This window comes from Amblyomma maculatum, chromosome 1 (genome assembly GCF_055883805.1).
Source record: "Amblyomma maculatum isolate TAMU_Amacu chromosome 1, ASM5588380v1, whole genome shotgun sequence".
Classification (NCBI taxonomy): Eukaryota; Metazoa; Arthropoda; class Arachnida; order Ixodida; family Ixodidae; genus Amblyomma; species Amblyomma maculatum.
In genome coordinates, this window is record NC_139344.1 from 233766645 (window position 1) to 233788810 (window position 22166).

At 47.1% G+C, this 22166-nt stretch overlaps 2 protein-coding genes across 3 annotated transcripts in view; both read left to right on the plus strand.

Moving 5' to 3' along the window:
- LOC146205907 (uncharacterized) overlaps positions 1-14770 on the plus strand; it is a 177020-nt gene extending 162250 nt beyond the window's left edge. Inside the window, exons 3-4 of the mRNA XM_084608234.1 lie at positions 14281-14719; positions 14763-14770. Of these exons, the coding sequence (XP_084464360.1) occupies positions 14281-14719; positions 14763-14770 (447 nt within the window). The remainder of the gene's footprint in view (positions 1-14280; positions 14720-14762) is intronic.
- LOC146205910 (puratrophin-1-like) overlaps positions 14736-22166 on the plus strand; it is a 353992-nt gene continuing 346561 nt past the window's right edge. For both annotated transcript variants that reach the window (XM_084590570.1, XM_084590571.1), the window contains exon 1: positions 14736-15303. In XM_084590570.1, the coding sequence (XP_084446696.1) occupies positions 14776-15303 (528 nt within the window). In that variant the 5' untranslated portion in view covers positions 14736-14775. The remainder of the gene's footprint in view (positions 15304-22166) is intronic.

Here is a 22166-nt window from a genome sequence, read left to right on the forward strand (position 1 = left end):
CGTAGCCTCCTTGGGAGGCTATGGCGTAGCACATGCGCGGCGCCTTAGCTGCAACACGCGTGGAACCAGAGACGAGAGGTTCAGCGTTGCCCTTTCAGTGGTAAGCAGCCTGACGTGGTGTACTAAGTGAAAGAAGCCAGCTACGCGCGTTTTCAAGTTTGTGCGGTCGAGCATTTTTAGAAATGCATTCAAGAGCATATTTTCAGACGTTCCATAAATGCTTTTTCTTCGCTCTTCCTCCTTATGATGCACGCCTTGTGCTTCGCAGCTTTTATTCACTTCCCGATAGTTCATGATTGTAATATTGCACTATATACATATAATACATATGACCTGATATAGTTGTCCACTTTGAGGGCTGTTCGAATGTGCAGAACTGCGCAGGATGAACTGTAGAAGAACGGAGGTTTGGGCTAGTCGGTTATCTTTAAGCAACAGCGCAAAAGGACAGAGACGAGTGGAAGGAGGTACACAACGGTGTACCTCCTTCCACTCGTCTCTGTCCTTTTGCGCTGTTGCTTAACTATGTGTGCAGGATGAATTGACATTCTTTTTTTTTTTTTTTTTCAGCGATGCGCAGCGAGACCATTACAAGCCGCTTTCGCGTCTGTGGACTAGGTAGTTACCATGTAAGCGGAAGCATTACCTTGGAGAATCTGTTTTGTAGTTCCAAGACTGCGCAACTTCTACCCTAACCGTAAGTCGCGCATCTGATCATGTGGAGCGGAATCTATTGAAATGCGACCGCTTGCGAAGCCTGCCAAGTTATTTTTCGACATAAGAGCAGACTTCGACTGCAGATGCATCTATAAAAGAAGCTGCAGTAGCTAAGTGCCTACCGCGGTAGAATTACCGCTTAACACGGTCGCGAATACCGGCTGTGGGCAGCATTTCGTTCCATGCAAGTCGCAAGAAAATGCTTGTGTTGAAATTTTGGTGCACGTTAGAGAACTGCTCCGCCACGGTGGCTCCCTGAGCTCAACTGGTGAGCCGAATAAAGAGGATGCAGTCCCGCGGTGGTGCTGAAAACATTAGGCTGTACGAGACACAGAAGGTATATGCTTGGATCAGCCCGTCCGCTTTTCGATGTAGGCGTAACGCGATCGAAATTCTTTGATGCCCTACGGCTTCAATAGCTTTGGGACGTCAAACCCTCTAAGCCAAACCAAACCGACTAGGCTAGAGAACTACACTGAGCCAGAATAATTAGTGAGATTTTTGCTACGGTGGGCTTCATAACCCGCAGCGCACCTTTGGAACATTAAAATATATAGTGCACATTTTTTTTTTTCTGATTACTCTTCGTCTAGCGAACGTGCTCCATTTTTTTCCTTTTTGTTTGATGCGAGCCGTTTTCCCTTAGCTGTATGGTGGCTTTGCCCGAAGCCTCAAAGCTTTGGCACATGAAAATCTGTTGATGGCATAACGGCACCTTCTAGAGTGAAATACACCAACATTATTTCATAGCCATGGTGGTCATGTGACTACTGCACTCGGCCGCTCACCCCTTGGTCACAGGAGCCGTATGTTTCGATGAAGGCAAAAAGCAAAAACGCCCTTCTCGGCAGGTTAAAGAACCCAAGTGGTTTAAATAATTCGGGGCCCTCACCTACGTCGTCCCCTCATCAGCCACGTACACCTTTGACACGTTAAACTGCAAGAAAAAAAAAAAAAGTCCACACGCTCCACACCACACCAAAGTCGGCACAAGTAGCCTATGTACGGCCGGGATGTTGTCATGACAGGAAATCTTTGCTTCACAAATCCGCATTTTCCTCTTTCATAAATTCTCTAATATATGCACATAGCCCCTTCCACAGCTATGGTTGTTTACTTCAGTGAGGCGATTAAAAAACAATGTTTGGCGTATTTTAGCCGACAAAAATAAAAAGGAAAAAAAACGGCGAAGATGCTAAGCGTATTGTAGCTGCTGCAGTGGCGTTAACTTCGACGGAGTGCTATATTTACCCCTTGATGCCCAAATTTTGTCCTTGTTCAAGCAAGTGAAAATTCGGAAAATAATTAGCGATGAAACCATAAATCTGATGTGAGGAAAAAGAAAACTTCATTTACCGGCTCATATCGGTACGACGCAGAGAGCTATGGGAAGGATAGTGAATGAGAGAGGAGAGTGGGTCAGAGAACAAACGTGAGTAAATTGGACTCTGTCAAAATTAATAAGAAGAAATGGGCATGTGCAGGGCGCGCAATGCGTAGTCGCGAGATAAGCGGTGGATGTTATGAGCAACAGACTGCATTTCAAGGGAAGGCAAGCGTAACAGGGGATGGACGAAAGTCTGGTGTGTGGATTAAGTTGGGAAGTTTGGGGGAGAATCTGGTACAGAACAGGGATAATTGGATGGATATAGGAGAGGCCTTCCTCCTGTAGTCTTTTATTGTCGGCAAGTTACTGATCGATATTCGTTAGAAAAAGAAAGTTAAGATAAGAATTACGAAACAAAACAAAACAAAAAAAAAAGCTACGCATAGTCAGGCGTAGCTATGCGTAGCTAGGGCGCAGCATTACGCGAATCTTCTCGAGAAATATAATATATATCTTCGCATACTGCCCACCAAGGCAACGTATAAAGGTTATAACTAGAAAATAGAGTCGAGCTAAAAATTAAGAATGGGAGGAAAGAAAGATGGGATTTTGCATGTAGCGATAGTCTACGCGGTTAGAAGCTTGGATCTAAACTCGGCACGTGCTCTGAGGGGTGCACTTCTGGTGTATTTGCATTACTTTCTGTAACGGCACGCTTTTAGAGATTTTTGTTTTTGCTAGTATAATATAGGATTTACTTGCCGTGGAAAGCATTAGAACTCAAGTAAAACCAGTTCCTTTTCTTATGAGCGGAATTACATCCGGAGTAAGTTAGCGAAGTTAAGTTTTATTAGCTCACAAAATTATTTCGGAAGAACCAATTTTTTTGTATCGGTTGCTTTATTTCCATTTCCGAGTTCCGTTTCAAACGTCAGCTATTCTGATATCTTATGCGAGTGTCGGAAATTACGTATTAGAGCCGGACCTAATGAACCGTTTCAGAAAAAAAAAAAAAAAAAACTGCGGGCCGCTGTCGTCTTGTAAAGTTGCGAAATAAAGATACTTTGATTGATTGATTGATTGATTGATTGATTGATTGATTGATTGATTGATTGATTGATTGATTGATTGAAAGTCGAAGCGGTGCCCTTTAGTGCGTGCGATGCATGGCTGGTGCTACGTGTTGAGCTTCGTGTAGAGCAACTGCGGATGTTTATGCGTGCTACAGTCCCCATCTTACTTTCAGCTATCGCCGATGTGCTGATATGCAGATGCAGCGGTCAGAAAACAGCCGCCAGCAAATGCGAGCTCTCGCTTGGGCGCGCCCGCGTGCTAACTAACGGCTGCACATCGAGCGTCCTTTGGCTGTTCGGCTATGCATTCAGCCCACCGCGCTTTAAAAAACCCGGGCGATGAGTCCTACGCATCCTCGGCGGCACTCCGTGGATGACTATTCTGGCTACTCGTGCTGTGACGTGACGCACGCCCGGCAAAGCGGCTCGCTCTCTGTGCGTCAGTAGGAAGCTTGTTTTTCCCTACCGTTGTTTTGACGGGTCCTGGAGGTCTTCTTTCGTTCGGAGAGGATAAAGATGGAAGGGGTGGAGGAAAAAGCAGCACTGTACCGCGCTGCGAGTCCTCTTGCTGGCCAAAGGAGCGTGGCGGGTGTGTGCGTAAAGGGTTTTCGCTTTATGGCCGTTGCTGCTGCAGTGCAGCTGCCACTTCCGTTTACGGACCAAGGTCAACCGAGGCTTTCCTGTCCGTCTGCTGGCGGGGCCAGCCGTTGGGAGTCTTGGGCATTGTCTATGCTAACGCTTTTCAGAATCCGCTTCCTCAGGGCTGGAGTAAATTTCACGGCAATGATTTTGTACATCGACATGCGACCCTTTTCAAAGCCGCATTATTGCCATATCATGTACTAACAAGACTTCGAGTAAATTGAGAGCAGTGTGATAATGCACCAGCGGTGACCAGTCATACAGTAAGCGAGAGAGGCGCTAGCCAGTTTTAAAAACCCCTGCTTTTGCCTAAAGAAATGCCTCATTCTCCCGCTACTTTTGCAGCTTGGTGATCGTTTCGCTGGTGGGGGTGCTTTAGTATGGCGCGCAGCTATACCAAATTTTCGTGCCTCGAATATTTTTCTTTTTCGGTTTCTGTAATAACCATTTCAAAAAATATACCTAGGTGTTTGTTTAATTGTTTTAATTGTTTAATTGTGTAATTGTTTTAATAATGTATCGAATAAAGAAAGTGTGAGACTAGCCACAGTAAGCGCTGTCTTTCCATATGTTGAGCCTCTTCCCCGCGCTGTGTTTCTAGTGGAAAACCCATTTCGCAAGAGCTCGCAAAACTTGGCCATCTTCAGCACGTACCGGTTGGATGTGGATGAATGACAGCCCGTGAGAACGCGCTATACGTGCGTCCGAAGACAAGACTGTGATGGCACTGTGCCACGAGAAAAGTAAACATGTCGCGAAAGCCACTTCTGGTCGCTCACCGCCTCTTCTGAAACAAGTGGCCTTGGGTAAAATTTGTTCAAAACGTTTGTCATGCGAAACATTCTGAAAGCGAAATGCTGCAGCTTCAGTTCTCCAACATAGCTCCTGCGCAAATCGGTTGTTATGAAGTAAACAAAGGTGTATTTTTGTTTTTTGGTTTTAACAGCAAAAAAATGCCCTGTCTCTCTTTTTTCATTGGCTACGAATGAAAATAAGCGCAAACTCATGACCAATGGTTGTATAAATAATCTGCTTCAAAACTAGCTTTTGACAATACCATGCAGGCCTGCGTGCACACCACTGTTAGCTTGACTGGTGTGTCGAGTGAGTCTCTTCCGCTTTTCGCCATGCTGGCGTCGAATTCGTGATCACGTTCTTTTTCTTTTTTTTTTTTCCTGCAAAGCGTGGAATAGAAGCTAATCTTAATGCAGGCGTATCTGTGAAACAGTGTGTACTACAATACACTTGCACCAGTTCCGTAAGGGCTATTAATCACACCAGAGGTAGTCAAAAATATTTTGTTGACGTTTCATGATAAGCGTCAGTTGCAAGTGCAATTGACTTCTTTCAATCGTAAACGTTTAGAAAAAAAAAAAAAATGACTCGGAAAGCTCAATAGAGCTGAAGTGAGCTTCGCCGCAATGCAGCTGTGCGGGAGTATTTTTGGAACCTAATCGAGCCAGTGAACGTTTTTCAGAAGTACGTTGCACAAATCAAGCCGGGAGAATCGAGATAAACCTTGTTGTGTTTCGAAACCGTGCCAAGTGTAAGGGTATTCGTGCAGTTCTTCATTAAAGTCGTGGCGCGCTTGAATTACGCAAGGACCGCCTCTAAGCAGCGGCTGTTGGCAATATTGGGCAAATGTCCAAGATTGCCGGCGGTGAAATGGGAGAAGCTAATTGAATGAGACACTCGAGGCATTACCAAAGCACGGCCTTGTATTTATCTGAGCGTGTTGCGCTGGAAGGAGTGCAAAAGAAGCTGGAGGGCCGTATGAAGTCGAGCATTACATTTATGCTTTCTACGTTATATGTCATTCGAACGTCCAGTAAATGAAGGAACAGTAGTGTAGCGGAGTAAAGGAGTACGTTATTGGATTTAACGGATTGCAAGCAGTCGTTCCGTCGATGCTAAACAAGCTCGCGTCTGTCTTGCGGTGATTTAACAGCAGCGCATTGGTTGCTTATAGCCATTTCACTAGTTCGGTTACGTCGTAATGGAATGCGCCAAATGCCCTTGGCCGTTTTTCGTCGCGCTTCCACGATTTGAAAATAGCCTTCGCTTGACGCGTGCCCTCCTCTCTTGCTACTGAAGCATCGTTATCGGCAGACAGCTACTGAAATAAATACACGTCTGATCCGGTAAAGGTTAAATATGCTGTTTTCTATTAACAGCTGGTGCCCAAATTACGCATCAAACGTTTCAACGTTTTCCTTGGATATGAAAAAGTGTTTCCTACTCCAAATACGGCGCCTTCAAAAGCTTATCGTTGCTTCGACGCGAGGTATACGAAATGTTCCTTCCTCTGTACGTCTGAGGACAATGTCGCACCTTCTACACAGCAAGGTTTTCTAGTATATACAGTGAATTCTACGAAAACGTCGTGTCATCTGAGCAGTTTTACGTCCACCTCGTAATGTAGCACTGCTAGCCTGGCGCATGATGCCTCGACGCTTGGACTAGCATCCAAAAACAGCTGTGCTCACAGTGCCGCCTCCCATAATCCTGGCAGTCAAAGCGCGAGCAAAAGCGCACGCCCCTAGCCGTGAACTGGGCTTGTCCACGGGGAGGCCGTGCGACGGGGACCACGTGCGGTGGGACAAAGGGCCCCACGCCCTGAAAAGCCACTCTGTGGCCGCGAAAGAGTTCCCGACACCTCCGGCGCTTTCTATCGGGGCGGATCATCTCCCGCCAACAGCGTTTTACCGATTCATGCCGCCTTCTCGCCGGGTGTTCCCGGAACCGCGGGCTCGGGCTTTACGAGACACGAGTCTGCCCACCTGCGCGCCGCGGCGGCTCTGGCGTTTTGGCTTTTCTCTCAGCTTCCATAGAATGTCCTGGCCTGACTTTACGGCCCCCTGTCTGCCTTCCAGGAACTCAATCGGCACCCCAAAAGGAAAGCGGGGCTTCGCACGCGGGACGACAGGCGTGACAGCAATCAGCCGGAGTGTGCTTCCGCGGTGTAGGGCTGCGCGGTCGACACGCAATGCAAGCGGCGCTAAACGGGTGTCTGATGGTGCATACGGGCAGCTTTTCTTCTAAGGACACTGCGTTACTTTGTGTACTTGTTGGGAAATGGCTGCAAAGGCGAACCCAGCGTCCTATAAGATGTAGTAGAACTACTGCCAGTCTTTCTGTCCGTGATCCCTAATGGCCACAACCCGAGCAGTGTTGTTCAATGGAGCCACGTGCTGTCCACTCTGTGTTTTGTCCTTGTCTTCAAAGCGCGGTATTTCCATGATGATGAAAGGGCCACAACCCGAGCAGTGTTGTTCAATGGAGCCACGTGCTGTCCACTCTGTGTTTTGTCCTTGTCTCCAAAGCGCGGTATTTCCATGATGATGAACCAATTCGCCCGAACACCCACCCTGTTCAATGGAGCTCTCCACCGCCCCAGCTTCCGGAGCAAGTTTCGACGTCCATCATAAAAGCTTAGGCACACTGGAAGGAAAAACTTCGCATTTCATGCTTAGGGAGATTAGTTATTGAAGATTAAAGCGAATCGAAGAAAGTCTCTATATCTTTTTGCGCACTTAGTTCGAGTCATGAACACCACGAGCCAATGCGCCCACACAGAGTTGAGGTTGATCGAATAAAATTCAACAGGATAGTTAAGCGGGCAAGTTGGTGATACATCATCCAAAAAACAGCGCGAACAAACGGGGACGAAAAGAAGAAACCACAGGAACGAGCGCTGTTCAGCGCTTGTTCCTGTGGTTTCTTCCTTTCGTCCCCGTTTGTTCGCGCTGTTTTTTGGATGATGATCGAATAAAGTTGGAGGGTCTCTTAGATGTCTCTTAAAAGGAGAATGGCGAAAGCCTACCCTTCCTCTCCTATCATTTGCCTCTCATCGTTTGCCTCTTACCAGCGTTCGTTGCAGTGCTACATATTATGATTGGTTTACAGGAAAGGAAAGGCGCAGTATCTGTCACACTTTCTCCGTCAAGTGTGAGTTTGGACAGTACACCATCGCTCCTGTCGCGTAACGTTCCTTGGCGCGCGTTCAAGTGTGGGATTGCAGATGGCAGGAACGCTAAACAAGGACACATCTCGCGGAATATGACTGATCTCGCGCACAATTCTCGCGCACAACCCTCGCGCATGGAATTCCGTTCCATGAGCCTAGAAAAACTTTCGCCTTAATAATCGTAACAGCCTGCAAAACAATGGAGTAGCGTAAGCTTTTTCGAGCACCCTGTCGGTGGTGTTTTGTGCTGCAGATCACACAGCGCACTATCTCGACAATTTCTTAAAATGGCATCGAGTTGACCGTAATGGTTGACTAGCCGCGAGAAAAAAAAAATGAAGTCGGCGCATACCGAGGGATTTTTTTTTTTCTTTGTCGTTTATAGATTGGCATTTTAAATATTATGGGAGAAGCTTCTGTGAGGACCTCTGCATGTCGGTTGTATAGCATGACGGACATTATGTCCTTTATAGCTCTTAATGATTAGACGATCACTTATGAAAGTTAACTTTTTATCCTTGATCTTAAGGGCCAGTATTCTAATCCTGTAGGCTGTCAACATCAAAGCTGAGTCCCCTTTTAAAATTGGGTTTGTCGGCAATGTTGCTAGAAACATTCGATGTCAAAAATTATATAACTGAATGCTTCTTAAGTTGTCTTTCGCGCATTGCATTTTTTTTTTAATTGCGTCAAGTGCGTTTTATTTGCATCAAATACAGATGCTGTTTGTGTATTTGATGACGTAGAAAAATTTAATTTTGGCGACAATACCAAATGCAGCGACTCAATTTTATAACTGTGCAATGTGTGAAAGCTAATTCAACGAAATTTCTGACGCGTTTTGTTTTTTGTTTTTTCGATTTTTCAAGCCACAGTGCCGATTGAGAATTTTTATATGAAACTCACATTTGATTTTGATTGCTTACAATTCTCCACCATAATATTGCCCCTTAAAAAGTTGAATACTTAATTTGGGTTTATTAATCATGTAATCATTAAGCTATAGGTACATGATGTTCGTCTTGCTCTACGATCAACTTGTACAGACTGCGCCGAGATATCCCTCCATAGTCTTTAAAATACGAATCTGTAAATAATTTGAAGATCAACCGGAATATCCTGCTTGTCACGGATTTAGCTTCAATGGGATCGTTGGCTATGAATTCTCAGTGTTTAACCTTTCCATAGGGTCTAGCTCCAGCCCTGAATGTGGACCACTGAGCCCCGTGGCTGCTTCCAAGAGCCATGAAAGTACGTTTAGCGAGAAGGCAACAGTTTTGTTCACAGCCGTCTTCTAGGTCACGGCCCGTGCGACTCGAGGCGAATTTTTGGTGAGCCTTGAGAATCGTCGGACGAATACTAAGCCGTCAACCTTTTGCTCCGTCATCAGTTTAGGCTACGTTTACTGAAAAAAATCTATTGTGGGCTCTGCGACCGTAATGTTGTTTAGGCAAAGGGCGGAGGGAGTTGGTGCGAGAGGAAGAGGCAAAGGGAGAGGAGAGGCTTTGCATAGTAGCGAGAGGTAACAGTGGTCGAATAGGAGCGAGCGAACGAGTGTGGGAGGGAAACAGAATTCTGAGAAAGTGCGAAGCAACAGCTCCTCTGGGCGAGTTGCAACATCGGAAAGGTGTGATTAAAAAGCGAACGTTATAAGTGAATTTGAAAAGGAAGAAGATTAAAATCATACCGCTGGCGCAGACACACAACGTTGTATGATCGTCCTCAACTTTTGTTCCTTCCATGCCAATTTATTAGCTTATACGACCAGTATTTGTTGGCGCCAGCTTGTTTCTGTTCGACAGCTCCGTTGAACGTAGTAGTAACATTTGTCAGCAAAAATGGTGCCTGTCAAACAGGTCGCACAAGCGAGAAAACTGCGCTCCCGGCCAAAGTAGTTCAAAGCTCCAGGCGGTGCTAATGAAACGTGGAGTAAATTTATTCTCTCTTGTCGGAAATCATGGTCCCATTCATAGTTATCGGATTGTTTTACAGTTGGCCTTTCTGCAACTGGCGAAAACATTTTCCTGGTTGTATTTTAAACGATCCTCTCTAATCATCATACCCTCTCGCTGTTTGTCGGCTACGACTTCGATACCAGAAGCGGCTATTAAGGCAGCTTCGTAGTTGTCAGTACTGACGTCACAGGGTACCGAGGTTAAAACGGCGAGGTAATGAATTAAAAAGATAATTGGCACTAAATACGGCCCCTGGTATTCAATTCCGCTCACGACACGAGAGCAGCTGCCTAGAAAGGCGACTAGGAGATTGCAGTGGCTCAAGTTCGGCAAGCGCCGTCGAGAACTTGAGGCTTATCTTGATTGCCCGGGTTGGAAGTATGCTTTAAGTTCAAAACAAGCGACAATATATCAAACAGGCCAATGTCAGCGCTGCAAATGAACGGTTGAGATGGCGTCAACAGCACAAAGTTAGCCTTCTGAGGAAATGAGAGAGGGTGTGCTTTCACCCGAAGAAGAGCAGCTTGTTAATATTACAAGGGCATTAGCCTTCTAATCTCGTAATCAGAGAGCCACCGCTTATCTTTCACCCTAGCGTAAGGTTTCTTTCGCAATCAGAGCGCGTAAGCGCCACTTAGCTTAGCCGTGCGAAGGAGCTAGGACACGTACACAGGCCCAAAGAGTGCCTAATGTGGTTTTTTGCCAGACTTGCTATCATTAATTTTATTTTTTTTTTTTGCTAAAGCCCTGCGTCTTCCACTTTAAATCCTGCTTGCATGCTCTTTGTGCGCACTTAACATTTTACGTGCAGTTTGGCAAAATGTCCTGTTTGGCTTTAGTGCTTCATTGGACATTCCCAAGAAATAATAATGACCGAAAAAAAAGGGCTCAAAATGCTTACCTGTAACATCTATGGTCCTCCGGTTCTCATCAATCGCGCTAGGAAACGTGTCTTTTAACGCTTCTTTTATTGTTTCGCCAGTTATTTCGAAGCGTCACATCACCCTTTTCAGAGCAGACCAGCAATGTAAGGATTCTCGCGAACGTGTAGCGCATATGCATCACGATTAACAGCGCTTCCCATCCGTACCGCTCTGTACGCAGGCACGTGCCGCCGCTACTAGCGGCAACTATAAAATCCCTAGATCAGTTTTTTTTTTTTTTTTTAAGAAATCTAGGGACTTTAGCTGCCACTAAAGAGGCTTCCACTTGAAAGTCCAGCTTCTTCTTGCGAGAGGCGCAAAAAAATGCGTGAAGCCCCTATAGTGCTACCTGATTGTGCACTATCACAAATGTGCATGAGAGGAACCCGACGTGATAAACTTTGGGGCTTTCAGAAGCAGGCTTTCAATGCGAACTTAAAGGGGTCGTTTTGCAATTTGTAGTCGTTTTGTCTTTAGATGTCGATCCAAACGGTGGCAGAAAAGCGTCCAGGATCAACACATTCTGATCAGTATAATCTTTCAAACGTGACTCCCCTTTAAAAGGCGGCGGCAGCGGAACAAAACCGGTCACATAACTGCCTTTACCTGCCGAACTATACGCAGTTGACTACTGAATTTGGGCTGAAGCTGATAAGCTTGTTTAGGGCAGCGTAGACGCATCCCTGTGGACTAAGTTCTGAAGGAGGTTGCCGACAAGATCGCTGTCATCAGTATGCCAGGGACGTAACAGGGGTCTTCCGAAGTAACCTGAATAACTTACTTCGCCGATGACAAAGATTTGTGACTTAGGTACGGTTGTGAAGCACTTTTTGGGCTGTCTGGAGACCAAAGCTTTTTGCCATGCTCGCACTGTGAATCTGAGTCACTAAGGGCGCCATGCCTTTAGAATGTCTAGTCGGTCGGTGCAAGGTGTGTTTTTGTACTATGTGACTCTTTCTTCGTGCACTGAATAAAATCGTTTATTAAAGCAAGAAAAAGCAAATACACTTTCACCTCGGAACGAAGCTTTTGTACTCGCGCTGAAGTTCTTTGTCGGCTGGCGCGTGCTTCAAGCGACGAAAAACCCTTGACATTCTCCCGATGGAAGTCAGTGGGCACGCAACTGCTTTCTGTTGTTGCAGATTTGGAGTTACGCACTATTAATTAGAAGCTGACGTGTGTGTTCTTACTGATGCAAATTCTTTGTTTACAGTACCGGGGCTTTCACTGAACCTTCGAGACTGACTTGGCATCAAGAAGTTTATCAGTGCGCACTTTTGCTGAAAGATCGGGACTTTTAATAGAGACAACAAACAGTTACAGCGTGTTACTATAATGTACTTAGGACAGTTTTATTACTAAATCGGTTGAATTAGTTTAGGGGAGATGCTGCACATTCTCTCGATAAAGGCTGCGCTTCCATAATATTCAAAGGGTCTATTTGCGCTGGAACCAATTAAGCGCGTAGGTTCGGCATATATGCCTGCTAGCCGTTTGTACTGATGGCTACTATTATCACGCCCTTGTTAGAAAATTTTCAGAAATAGCGCGCAGTTTAGACAGCGGCGCATTTGCCTTGTACTATTTTCCTACTAACCGTCGTTGGCTGTTTCGCTTCCCTGCAGCGCTCATTGAGGGTGCATACGCGAAGAGGGGGTGGCATCAGTTGCCACATGACGCAGTGTTGCAGCCGTGCAACTAACCGGGTCAGCGGTGGCGATACACTCCTTCGCAAATGTGCTGCGCGCGTTCTTCACCTCTTTTCCGCGAAGATTTCGCCGCGATATTCCGCTCGACCGAGCGCGCTTGCGCCATATCGCGCTCCTGGGTGGCTTCACTGATTCCCCGCGGGATGCGGCACTTCCGAGAGCCGCAGCCGCTGAAAGAAAACCACAAGTGCTCGAGGACAAGCTCGCGAACATGGTGATCAAAAAGCCGCCGGGGGCACTTGACGCCGCCCACGTCGTTAAAATAACGCAAAACACTCGAAATGCCCACGCAGACAATGCTCCTTATCGGACGATCCGCGCGCACGAACGACCTGAGCTGTCATGGGAGCATTGTTCTGGAAAAGCGGCGCCTTTTGTATTTTTGCTCTGTTTTGTGACTATTTCTCGGCGACCCGGCTCTGTAAACAGTCGTGGTGGCCAGTTCCCAGAGTAGACATGCGTACCGCGGGCCTTTAAGCGGCGCGGCCTAATTTTTGAGGGAGGCTTTCCATTGTGCCCGCCAGCATGAGCACTTGCCGTGTGTGTGTGCGCGTGTGCGTGTGTGTGCGTGCGCGTGCGCACTGTACCTCGCATACGTATTATACATTTAACCTGTTATTAACTGCACTAAATACCAGCGAATGGGGCAAAAGTAAGCCTATGCGCGCTTGGATTACGGGTAAGGCACCAAACATTACTTACGTCGTCTGTGGTGCCGGCAGACTGAGTACCGAAGTTTTGGCCCTCTTTCAAGTTTTTAGATGCTCTGGCCTCGCGAAGCGCAGCTCTTATTAATTCTTTAATGAAAATACGTATTTTCTGAGTGGCTCAAATCTCCCGCTTTATCGAACCTCCGTCTCAAAACCAATTTATGTACCGGATGAATACCTACTTTTCGTGTCTTCCACATTGCACTCACCGTCGCGTTTAAAACTAGTGTCAGCGGGCGTAAAGTACAAGATGACGTAAGGACGCTTATCTTTTTTGTGTGTGCCTATATATAGGCTTCGTTGCTGCCTGAGTTCGTTGCTACTTGTATGCTGCTCTTATTTTGTGTCATTGTCATTTTTGTTTTTGTTTTTCGCTGGCATAGGACATCACCTGAGTTTCCCGTTGTCGCCTCCCGTTACTGTGTTTCATTTTTTATTCAATTTTTATTCTCTCTAATACAGCAGAAACTGATGCTTAAATTCCCGTACCATACATTTTTGGCGCCTTCCAACTTTATTCTTCTTGATATTTGTTTTCAAACAATAAAGTTGTTACTCATGAAACGGCATTTTCATTAATCATCGCGCGCTGAAAAAGCTAAAAAGTGAGTCTGTCCGACCACTTTGTTCAGTGTCGACTGCTCTATGTAGAAAAGTCACGATGTAAACTTATACTACATCCGCCGGAAGCCAGAATTCCACACTGCATTCCATGGTGGATGAGGAATATTTCGCGAACGTACCTGGCCCGCGACCAAAGTGGATGGCCCAGGGTTGCGCTTACGGGCCACTCTTGGAGGGAGGATTCTCTATAAAAATTTTTGCTTAAGCGGGTGATAGACTCCTCCTTCGCATATGAATCGACCCCTTGACAAGCACCTAGTTTTTTTTTTTTTTTTTTTTTTTTTCTGCAGTGAGGCAGTCGTGCTTGGTTTTGTGGTTCTTCTAAGTTCTTGTCATTTATACGACACCATCATGAGCTCCATTTTGTGAACGGCTTTTTTGAAGGAAGTAAATAATTTTGGCCGCAGTAAATCATTCTCGATTATCTGTAAATAAATAACTAATTTTACTTCTCTCGTCATGCTTGCATTAATCCACAGTGTGTGACGAATATGATGGTAGGCGGGTTCACTGTGATATAATTATACCGTTTTTGGGGAATGCTAATAAACCATTTCTGTCGCTATCCGGCCATTGACGCCAGTATCGGGCCGTGTATTAGCCACTCGCTCAATGCTGTTTTTTCTCCCGCAGGAAGTGTCACGCCGAATGTGCACCGCTGAGGAAGACGCGGACTCTTCAGATGACGATACCGAGGACCGCAAGTGCACGACCCCGGAAGACACTGGCGGCAGCGACGTTCCACGTGAACCCGCAGCCGCTGATGAAGGCCAGGCGCTTGTTCCGCTGGTGGCCGCCAAGACCAAGGCGGTGACCAGGAGTCCGAGCTGCCGCTGTCCGCGCTCAGAAGTACCCTTCTCCGCGTTGAGGCTGGTTCAGTCTGCGGGCCTGGCGAACGACGAGGTTCCCTGCATCTGCTGCACCGACGACGCGGACTCCCTGAGCGACCAGCAGTCTTCCCTGTACAGTGAGGACTCCGTATCCGTTCAAACCCAGGTCGAATCCTCGCTGACGACCAGCGCGTCGGCGGGGCCTGTCACGAGGACTGTCCACGTGACAACTACGATCTCCAGCGTGTCTCCCGTGGAACCATTCCGCGATGGTTACTCGAGAAGGTGCTTAAATTCTATGACAACTGTTTGTGTTCCTCTTCTCGTCGACCGCTTCACCTGGCAGTCTGGTCGCGTTCCGCACGCCATCGTTCGCCAGCCCAGCATCCGCCGAAGAAGTGGGCCATCCGTGGCTAAAGCCAACCTGTCGTCCCAGTGCCTCGCACGCGGCAGCGCTAGAGCGGAGCCCGACTTTGTGGCTGACGGACTTAAAGAAGACGCGATTGCATGCGCGAACAATTCGCAACGCTTTCGTGACGAGTCTGCAGTCACTGTGAAGGAGCTTGCTGCTTCGCTCAAACACTTCGAAAAGGACGAGCCCATACGTTTCTTCTTTACTGCGCCTTCACCGACTGCCGAGCATTCCGCTGGTTTCGGTGCCACTCATGGACTGGCGAAGCAGGGACAGTGCGAGACCCGACCCCCATCCCTGACTGAAAAATTCTGGAGGTGCCACAAAAGTGACGGCGCTGAAGCGGCACGTGCCAAGAGCGACGGTCCCGTGTCAAAAGTGCCTGAGAGACCAACAGACCTTCCGTCCAAAAAGGCAAGAGCACGTTTGGTTATGCGAATTAAGCTTTGCGTCGTCCATGAGGGCTTTGAGTATTGCGCGTTCGTATTACAAGTTGGTTTCTTCGTTCAAGGTCCTGTGCTTGTTTCCATTGCAGCAGACAAATTCACACCCACCCCGTTACTCTCCGCGCAGTTCTGCACAGTTCTCAGTAAACATTTAATTAACATGTTATGCGAGCACTAACACGTAGACTGTGATCGCACAAGAGAAACGAAAACGCACTCCTGCAGTTGATATTCCGCCTTCCCCTACGCGCCCTAACTGAGCACAAGTGCCTCTTCATCTATCTGCACCGGAAAGAGCACGCGAACTTTAGCCTACCGAACATATTCTGCCTCGCAGTTTTATTATAGGAAAACACATAGTAGAAGAGCAAATATTACGTTTAAAGTGTTCCATGCAGGTGCTTACGTGTGTACTAGGCAGTACGGGGGAGTATTTCATGTTTGCTGCTAACGTGCTTCTCTTCGACAGTGCAGAAAAGCTGTTCTATATCTAGATGCGATCTTTTTTCTTTTTTTTTTTTCGAACAATTAGCCTTCTCTCTTTCCTGAATAGTTAAGAGGCGTAAGTACATTTTCTTAGCCGCTTTAATTGAGAATAATGAAGTCTGCAAATATATCATGCAATTTTTCGGACAAGGTGTCTCACAGCCGGTGGTCAAGCAAGCCAGAATCGCGGAGCGCTCGGCCATGTCCTACGGCAGCTCTCTGTGCCCAGTATTCCGTCGCAGAGGCTCCGTAACAACGTCGCAGAGGCTCCGTAACAACGTCGCAGAGGCTCCGCAAGCCAGAATCGCGGAGCGCTCGGCCATGTCCTACGGCAGCTCTCTGTGCCCAGTATTCCGTCGCAGAGGCTCCGTAACAACGTCTGCCTTACGTCGCTTCTTGATTTCTCCACGTGATCTTGGGCAGTATTGAGAGCGCGTCTCGACGCAGCGACTGAGCCCTGCTTGAACTGAGCCGCAAATGCACGTGCGACACTGAGAAAAGTGGCAGATCTGTAAGACGGAAAACTGAGATTGCCGTGTGCCCTTGAGACGGACTCGTCGTCTCTAAGACACTATCTTCTCGGGGCAGCTGAGTGTCCTGGTACGGCGGCACGCTTTGAGGTCGCATCATGCGTCAGCACCGGCGCCTTACATTTGAATGATCCGGCAGGCAAGTGTATTCTCGCACAGTGGGGAAGATATAAAGGCGAGCGGGACGGGTCCCCCACCTTACCCATGTGTGCGTTCAGAAATGTTTCGAGTCTGAAACTTTAAAGTATGCACTGCATCGAGAGGACTCCTTCCTTGCCCGTGAGGTGCCTACTGACACGCCTCTCCTTGTTTGCATGTTTTATGATAAGCAATTTTGATGTTATCTGTCCATGGCAGTCCGGACGCTTTAATCGTCACCTTTAGACGTTGTGTCCGAAGTAATGAAAAATCATTAGAAGGAGCAAGAAAGTAAAACTTGGAAGGTCTCTAGGATCGAAGAACCGAAATGTTTATGAAAAAAATTGCGAAAGACGAATAAACACTTCATGCTCGTAGTTCGCTTCGAACAGAAACAAAGTGGAGTGGAAACATTTTCTTTTGATTTTTTTTCTCATGAAAAGGAAATAGGCAAAAATGGGTAATCGCTTGCTCAGGACATTTGGATACACACGTTGTGAGCACAGTACGCAGAAGGAGAGACAGCGAAATCTAATCAGACGGGAGAAGAGCGCATGACGAAAACTTATATGCCTGCTGATAAGCGAGTGTTGTTGAACCTTCGGTTGCAGGTACACTGAAAATGGCACTCTGCAGGTTTTGAAGCGAAAAATTCGTTACACTAGGTAGAGCCGGTCTTCGCGTGGACTTCAATTTGACCTTCATTTGACCTTCAAAGAACAGGAGGACAAACTGTTGCTATGCGGTTCATGTGTCCGCAGAAAAATGTGGCGTATACTGTGCCTTTCCTTTCCTATAAACCAACACAAAATGCCAGCGTAGGCTATCCATTGACTTGCAAAGAACTACAGGATGAAGTTTGTCTGTAAATATACTGTGCCTTCTTTTCTCCAAAACATCCGAGCGCTTGAAATGTAACCCTGTGGACCACCTTGGTGTCGCACCACAAGGTCATGACCTTGACCCTTTCACCTTTTGCACATGGTGACATTTGACCTTTGGATGACCTTTGGCCTTTCAGACTTTGAGCTGAGAGAGTGGAAGGGGGTGGATCACGTCATTAATCACGTGAGTGAAGTCACGTCGCGCCATCGCGTGATGGAAACAGCCATGACGCCGATCGATGGGTATAAGAACGAGGAGCAACCGCACCTTGACTCGCAGCCAGCCATGGACGCCAGTGGCGACGATGCTGCGCTTAGTGCGTCTTACCAATGCCACTTAAACCACGTTACGAAAGAGTTCTGCCAAACGTAACCATGCTGGGAAGCTTTCGCTGAATATCCTGCTTAACTATGCTAAACATCTGCTAATTTTTAAAAATAGTTACGCCTTAAAAAAAAGGGGGACGGGGGTCCAATTTCTTGATTACATGAGTTCACCGGCCTTGATTTAATAAATGCATCGGAGTCTCACGCATACGCTTGCTTTTCCATTCCGCACCTTTTATTCCTTGATGGGTGCGTTAGTTATGGCGAAAATGTTTCCTCACTCCTCCCGAGTCCTGTGAGCGGTTCGCGCCACGGCATATCGTTACTTCTGCAGCGTACAGTAACTCTACTCCAGTACAAGCCGTGCGCATGTGCCGATACGATTCTGTAATGCCAGTTTGTGCACTGTGCGCCTTGCCCACAAGAAAGCACAGTACTTGCGAGAGCCCGTATATATAGGAAAATCTAAGAAAATATATCGAAGCTGAACACAACGCACTGGCACGGAGGCAAATTATTGGGGTAGTGTCGGATACACACGGAGACAGTCAACAGCCACTGACACCAAAGAAAGCATAGGGCATTTTTCTAGTTAAATCAATGCTCAATAATCATGTAATCATACACAGTGGAATGACGGCAAGCTACCTTGTATGACTGCTACAGGCCTCAGTGTGCAGGAATGCATAAACTGATAGATTTAGTACCGGGTTCCGGTAAAAACGTGCCCTTAAAAAACGATCCTTTAAAAAACTGTCCCTTAAAAAAATGTCCCCGGAGAAAATGTTCCCGGAGAAAATGTTCCCGGAGAAAATGTCCCCGGAGAAAATGTCCCCGGAGAAAATGTCCCCGGAGAAAATGTCCCCGGAGAAAATGTCCCCGGAGAAAATGTCCCCGGAGAAAATGTCCCCGGAGAAAATGTCCCCGGAAAAAATGTCCCCGGAAAAAATGTCCCCGGAAAAAATGTCCCCGGAAAAAATGTCCCCGGAAAAAATGTCCCTTTTTGCTAAGTAGTAAAAAACGTCCCCAAACGGGTGAGGCCAATTGTATGGTACGTCAATTTTTCAACTGACCAGGGGCTCGGCTTATCAGGAATGAATTGCTTCGAAAGAGGGTGTTCGGCCTAGGCTAACATATATATGAAAAACGGCCGCCTTTACACGATGAATTAACAAGTGGGCGCTAACGATGTCGCGCCTGTTTGTTTATTTGACCTTGCATCTCATTTTTATGATTTTGGCTTGACCCTGATTTGATTTTTTTTTATCGGCCTGTTTTCTCGTTCCACACGCTAAAGCTCTTCATTTTGCTATAAAGACGTAGGCTGTGATTCGACATGGCTAGCTGCAATGATGTATGCTCATGTGCGGCGTTGACAACAACAAAAAAATGTGATGGTAGCGGAAAAGAGGGACCAAGGGTAAGTGCGTATCTGTATCATTCTGCGCTTCAACAATGTCACTGATTGAAGTGTCGACTTGTAGTAGGAGTGTGCTCTTTCATGGCTTGGCCTGCACTGCATGATCGTGGCATGATCTGGCACTCCGACACCGGCTTCGGCGGCGGATGCTGGGAATGGTGCTTCAGAGTGTCCATCATAATTTCCCTATCACCACTGGCAATGCAGACCATGGCCATCGGAACAGTGGTTGACCTTCGTCAGCGAAATATCTGCGAGGGTGTTTCAGTAGCGCTTTCTCTTGTTAGCGGCTGCTCAAGGCTACTGATCACACATCAAGAAGACCCACAACCTATAGAATGTTTACATCTATTATCAAAGTCAACACAGAATGCAATAAACTGTTCTTCTTTTTTTTTTTTTTTGCCAAGTGAGTTTTGGAAGGTTATATACTCCAGACAAAATTTCGCCTTGGGGACATTTTCTCCTGAGCCGCTTCCTCAGGGGCCTTTTCTTCCGGGGACCTTTTTTCCGGGGCTGAATCTTCCGGAGACGTGTGTTTCCCGGGGACGTTTTTACCTACGCCCGTTTAGTACCAGAAGTATGTTTACTATGTCGTTAATATTGCCAAAATCGACTGGTTTTTCAGCAGCTAAAAACGTGCGCATGCTCGAGTACATACAATGAAAAAAGAGCCACTCCATGGCCTGCTGATGGGTCAGTAAGTCCATTGGAATTTTAGGTTCTTTCTCCGAGAGATGCAAGCCCTTGCAGTTATGGGACTCAGGCCTCTAACGTACCTTTCGCATATCTGACAGCAGACAAACTGACTCCTTCGGCTGGTACTTTGGAAGATTGGCTTTGGTTAGTAATGTGAAACTGACAATCTTCTGCGAGGTGAAAATGCTAACACTGGCAGCACACACTGTATCGCGCTTCATGCGCAGGGCATTATAAGGTTAAATATTACTGTAAAACACTAACAGAATTCGGCCATAAGGATAGAATAGGACAAATTTAATAAATCAACGGTTGAAATTTTCTTATCATTTTAAGCCTAGAGCATTTGTAGCAGTTTTAGGCAGGCTATGTGATTTACCTATGGTGGGAAACCGCTAACGATGCATGCTTCTTTTGTAATTCGTGCTCGCCACGACCACTTCGAGTCAGCCGTTCTGCGAAGTCCTGTGACTGCGCTTTAAGGTCCCCTGCGCCTTAAAGCGAGAGGCGTGGCGCGCTCATCCGGACGTAAATGCCTGCGTTGCGAACTCGTGCGGACAGCTGGCCCTGTTCTTTCCCTCGTGCGAAAGGGCGCCTATATACACTTTCGGCACCTCCTTTATTGGTGTTTTTTTTTTTTTATCCCCTATTATTCTGTTGCCGTTCGGTGGAATTACGTTTCAGATGTTTCACGTGCTTTTTCGGAGTGGCACGACCTCGGCTCGTTTGCTCGGCCGGCGAAGGCAAGCGGGAAGCACCACGCGCCACCCGCCCGCCCGCGCAAGTTTGGCAAACAGCCTCACGTGCGGTACTGACATAAACTTTCGCCTTCCACCACGGCGGCCGTGCAGGAGAGCGCACGTGTTTGAGCAGTCAGTCGCCCTCGGCCTGGCGCGCGAGGCTCGAACGCCGCGGCGCTCCGTGGCCAGTGACCCGTTCCTCCGCGTCTTCCGCTCTAATCTCTGTGCACACTCGCGTGCACACACGCACATCCTAAATTGAAGGGGAGCCCGCAGCATTCCAGTGTACCTGTTTGCCTTCCTTTCCTCGACGCCGTTTCCACCGGTGGGCGCTCCGCAAGAAAGCGCGCCTTGCCGCGCCAATGGGCTGCGGCCACGCCGCTCTTGGGGTCATGTCCGGATCGTGCCCCGACGGCGCAGGAGGTCTTCGTGCGCTGCTACTTGTCAGCCCGTTTAAATTTAATCTCGGGTCGCCATCTCCGCGCTGTTCAGACTCCGTGTCTTCATCTGCGCCTCTTCGTCGCCCGTGCCGCTGCCTTCTTTTCTTAGTTTTCATCTTGCATTGCATTTGAGAACTTGATCTGCTCTCCACCCTCCCCCCTCTCCCACTCTTCCTGTACACGCACACTTCTTTAGCACTAACGGCAGAAGAGAGATGCGCGACAGATTTTTGGGTATAGGGGTCTTGCCATTTCTTTTCCGATACCCGTTACATTTCGAAATCAGGTATGTAGGCTACTAGAAGCCCCCTCTGCATCCCGAGTTGTATATATTTAAGGAGCAAAGCCAGCCCATAATTCAAGGCCGTAACCTTTTGCTTCTTTGACTGTTCCACATGTTTTTTCCAGATAACAGGAAGTTTAGCGGCGACATACTTTGTGTAACAATGTACCGATAGAACTGGGGCGTTTCTAAAGCCAGTGTATATTCCTCAGTATGTGATTTTTCTCCTGGATTTGTAGTCTAGTAGGCATATTAATTTGATTCTCAGCGTTTTCATTTCCTTGTTTGCTCAACACTTCTTCGCGTAGACGCGCGTGCACTCTCCTGCGGCGTCAGTTTTATCCTCTGTTCGACTGCAGCCACTCTTAGGTTTCTGGACGCCAAAAAGAACTGTATCGTTGCATTATTTACTAGCTAGGATAAATTAATGATATTTTTGTCCGATTTCACGAAGGATTTGGTGTATAAGTGTGCAAAAACGCGAAGCACCTGCATTACCTATCCTCTAGGTCATAGATCCGATGGGTCCTATGTAGGTCTTATAAGTTCGTATCATGTATGGTCAAGTAACAATATTCAGAAGTCGAGTTCGATCATTAAAATGCTTTCTACACGAGTATTTACGCACTCCACGTTTCCCTGTAATTTCAGAATTTAGGTGCACCCTATTGCGCTGAAAGGTGTCCGTGAATGTTTGCAGATAATTTGCGTTTTTCTTTACCTCTGGCGTAAACGTTGTTTAGACGTTTCGAGCGTATTTGTGGGCGTTAGAAACACGTCCAGCAAAATTAATTTTGCCACGAGCAAGTCAAGTATCCGCCCATAACCGTTGTGTCAAAGACGCATAGTTTACATTCGCAGCGTCTGAAATTCTCGCGTGTTCC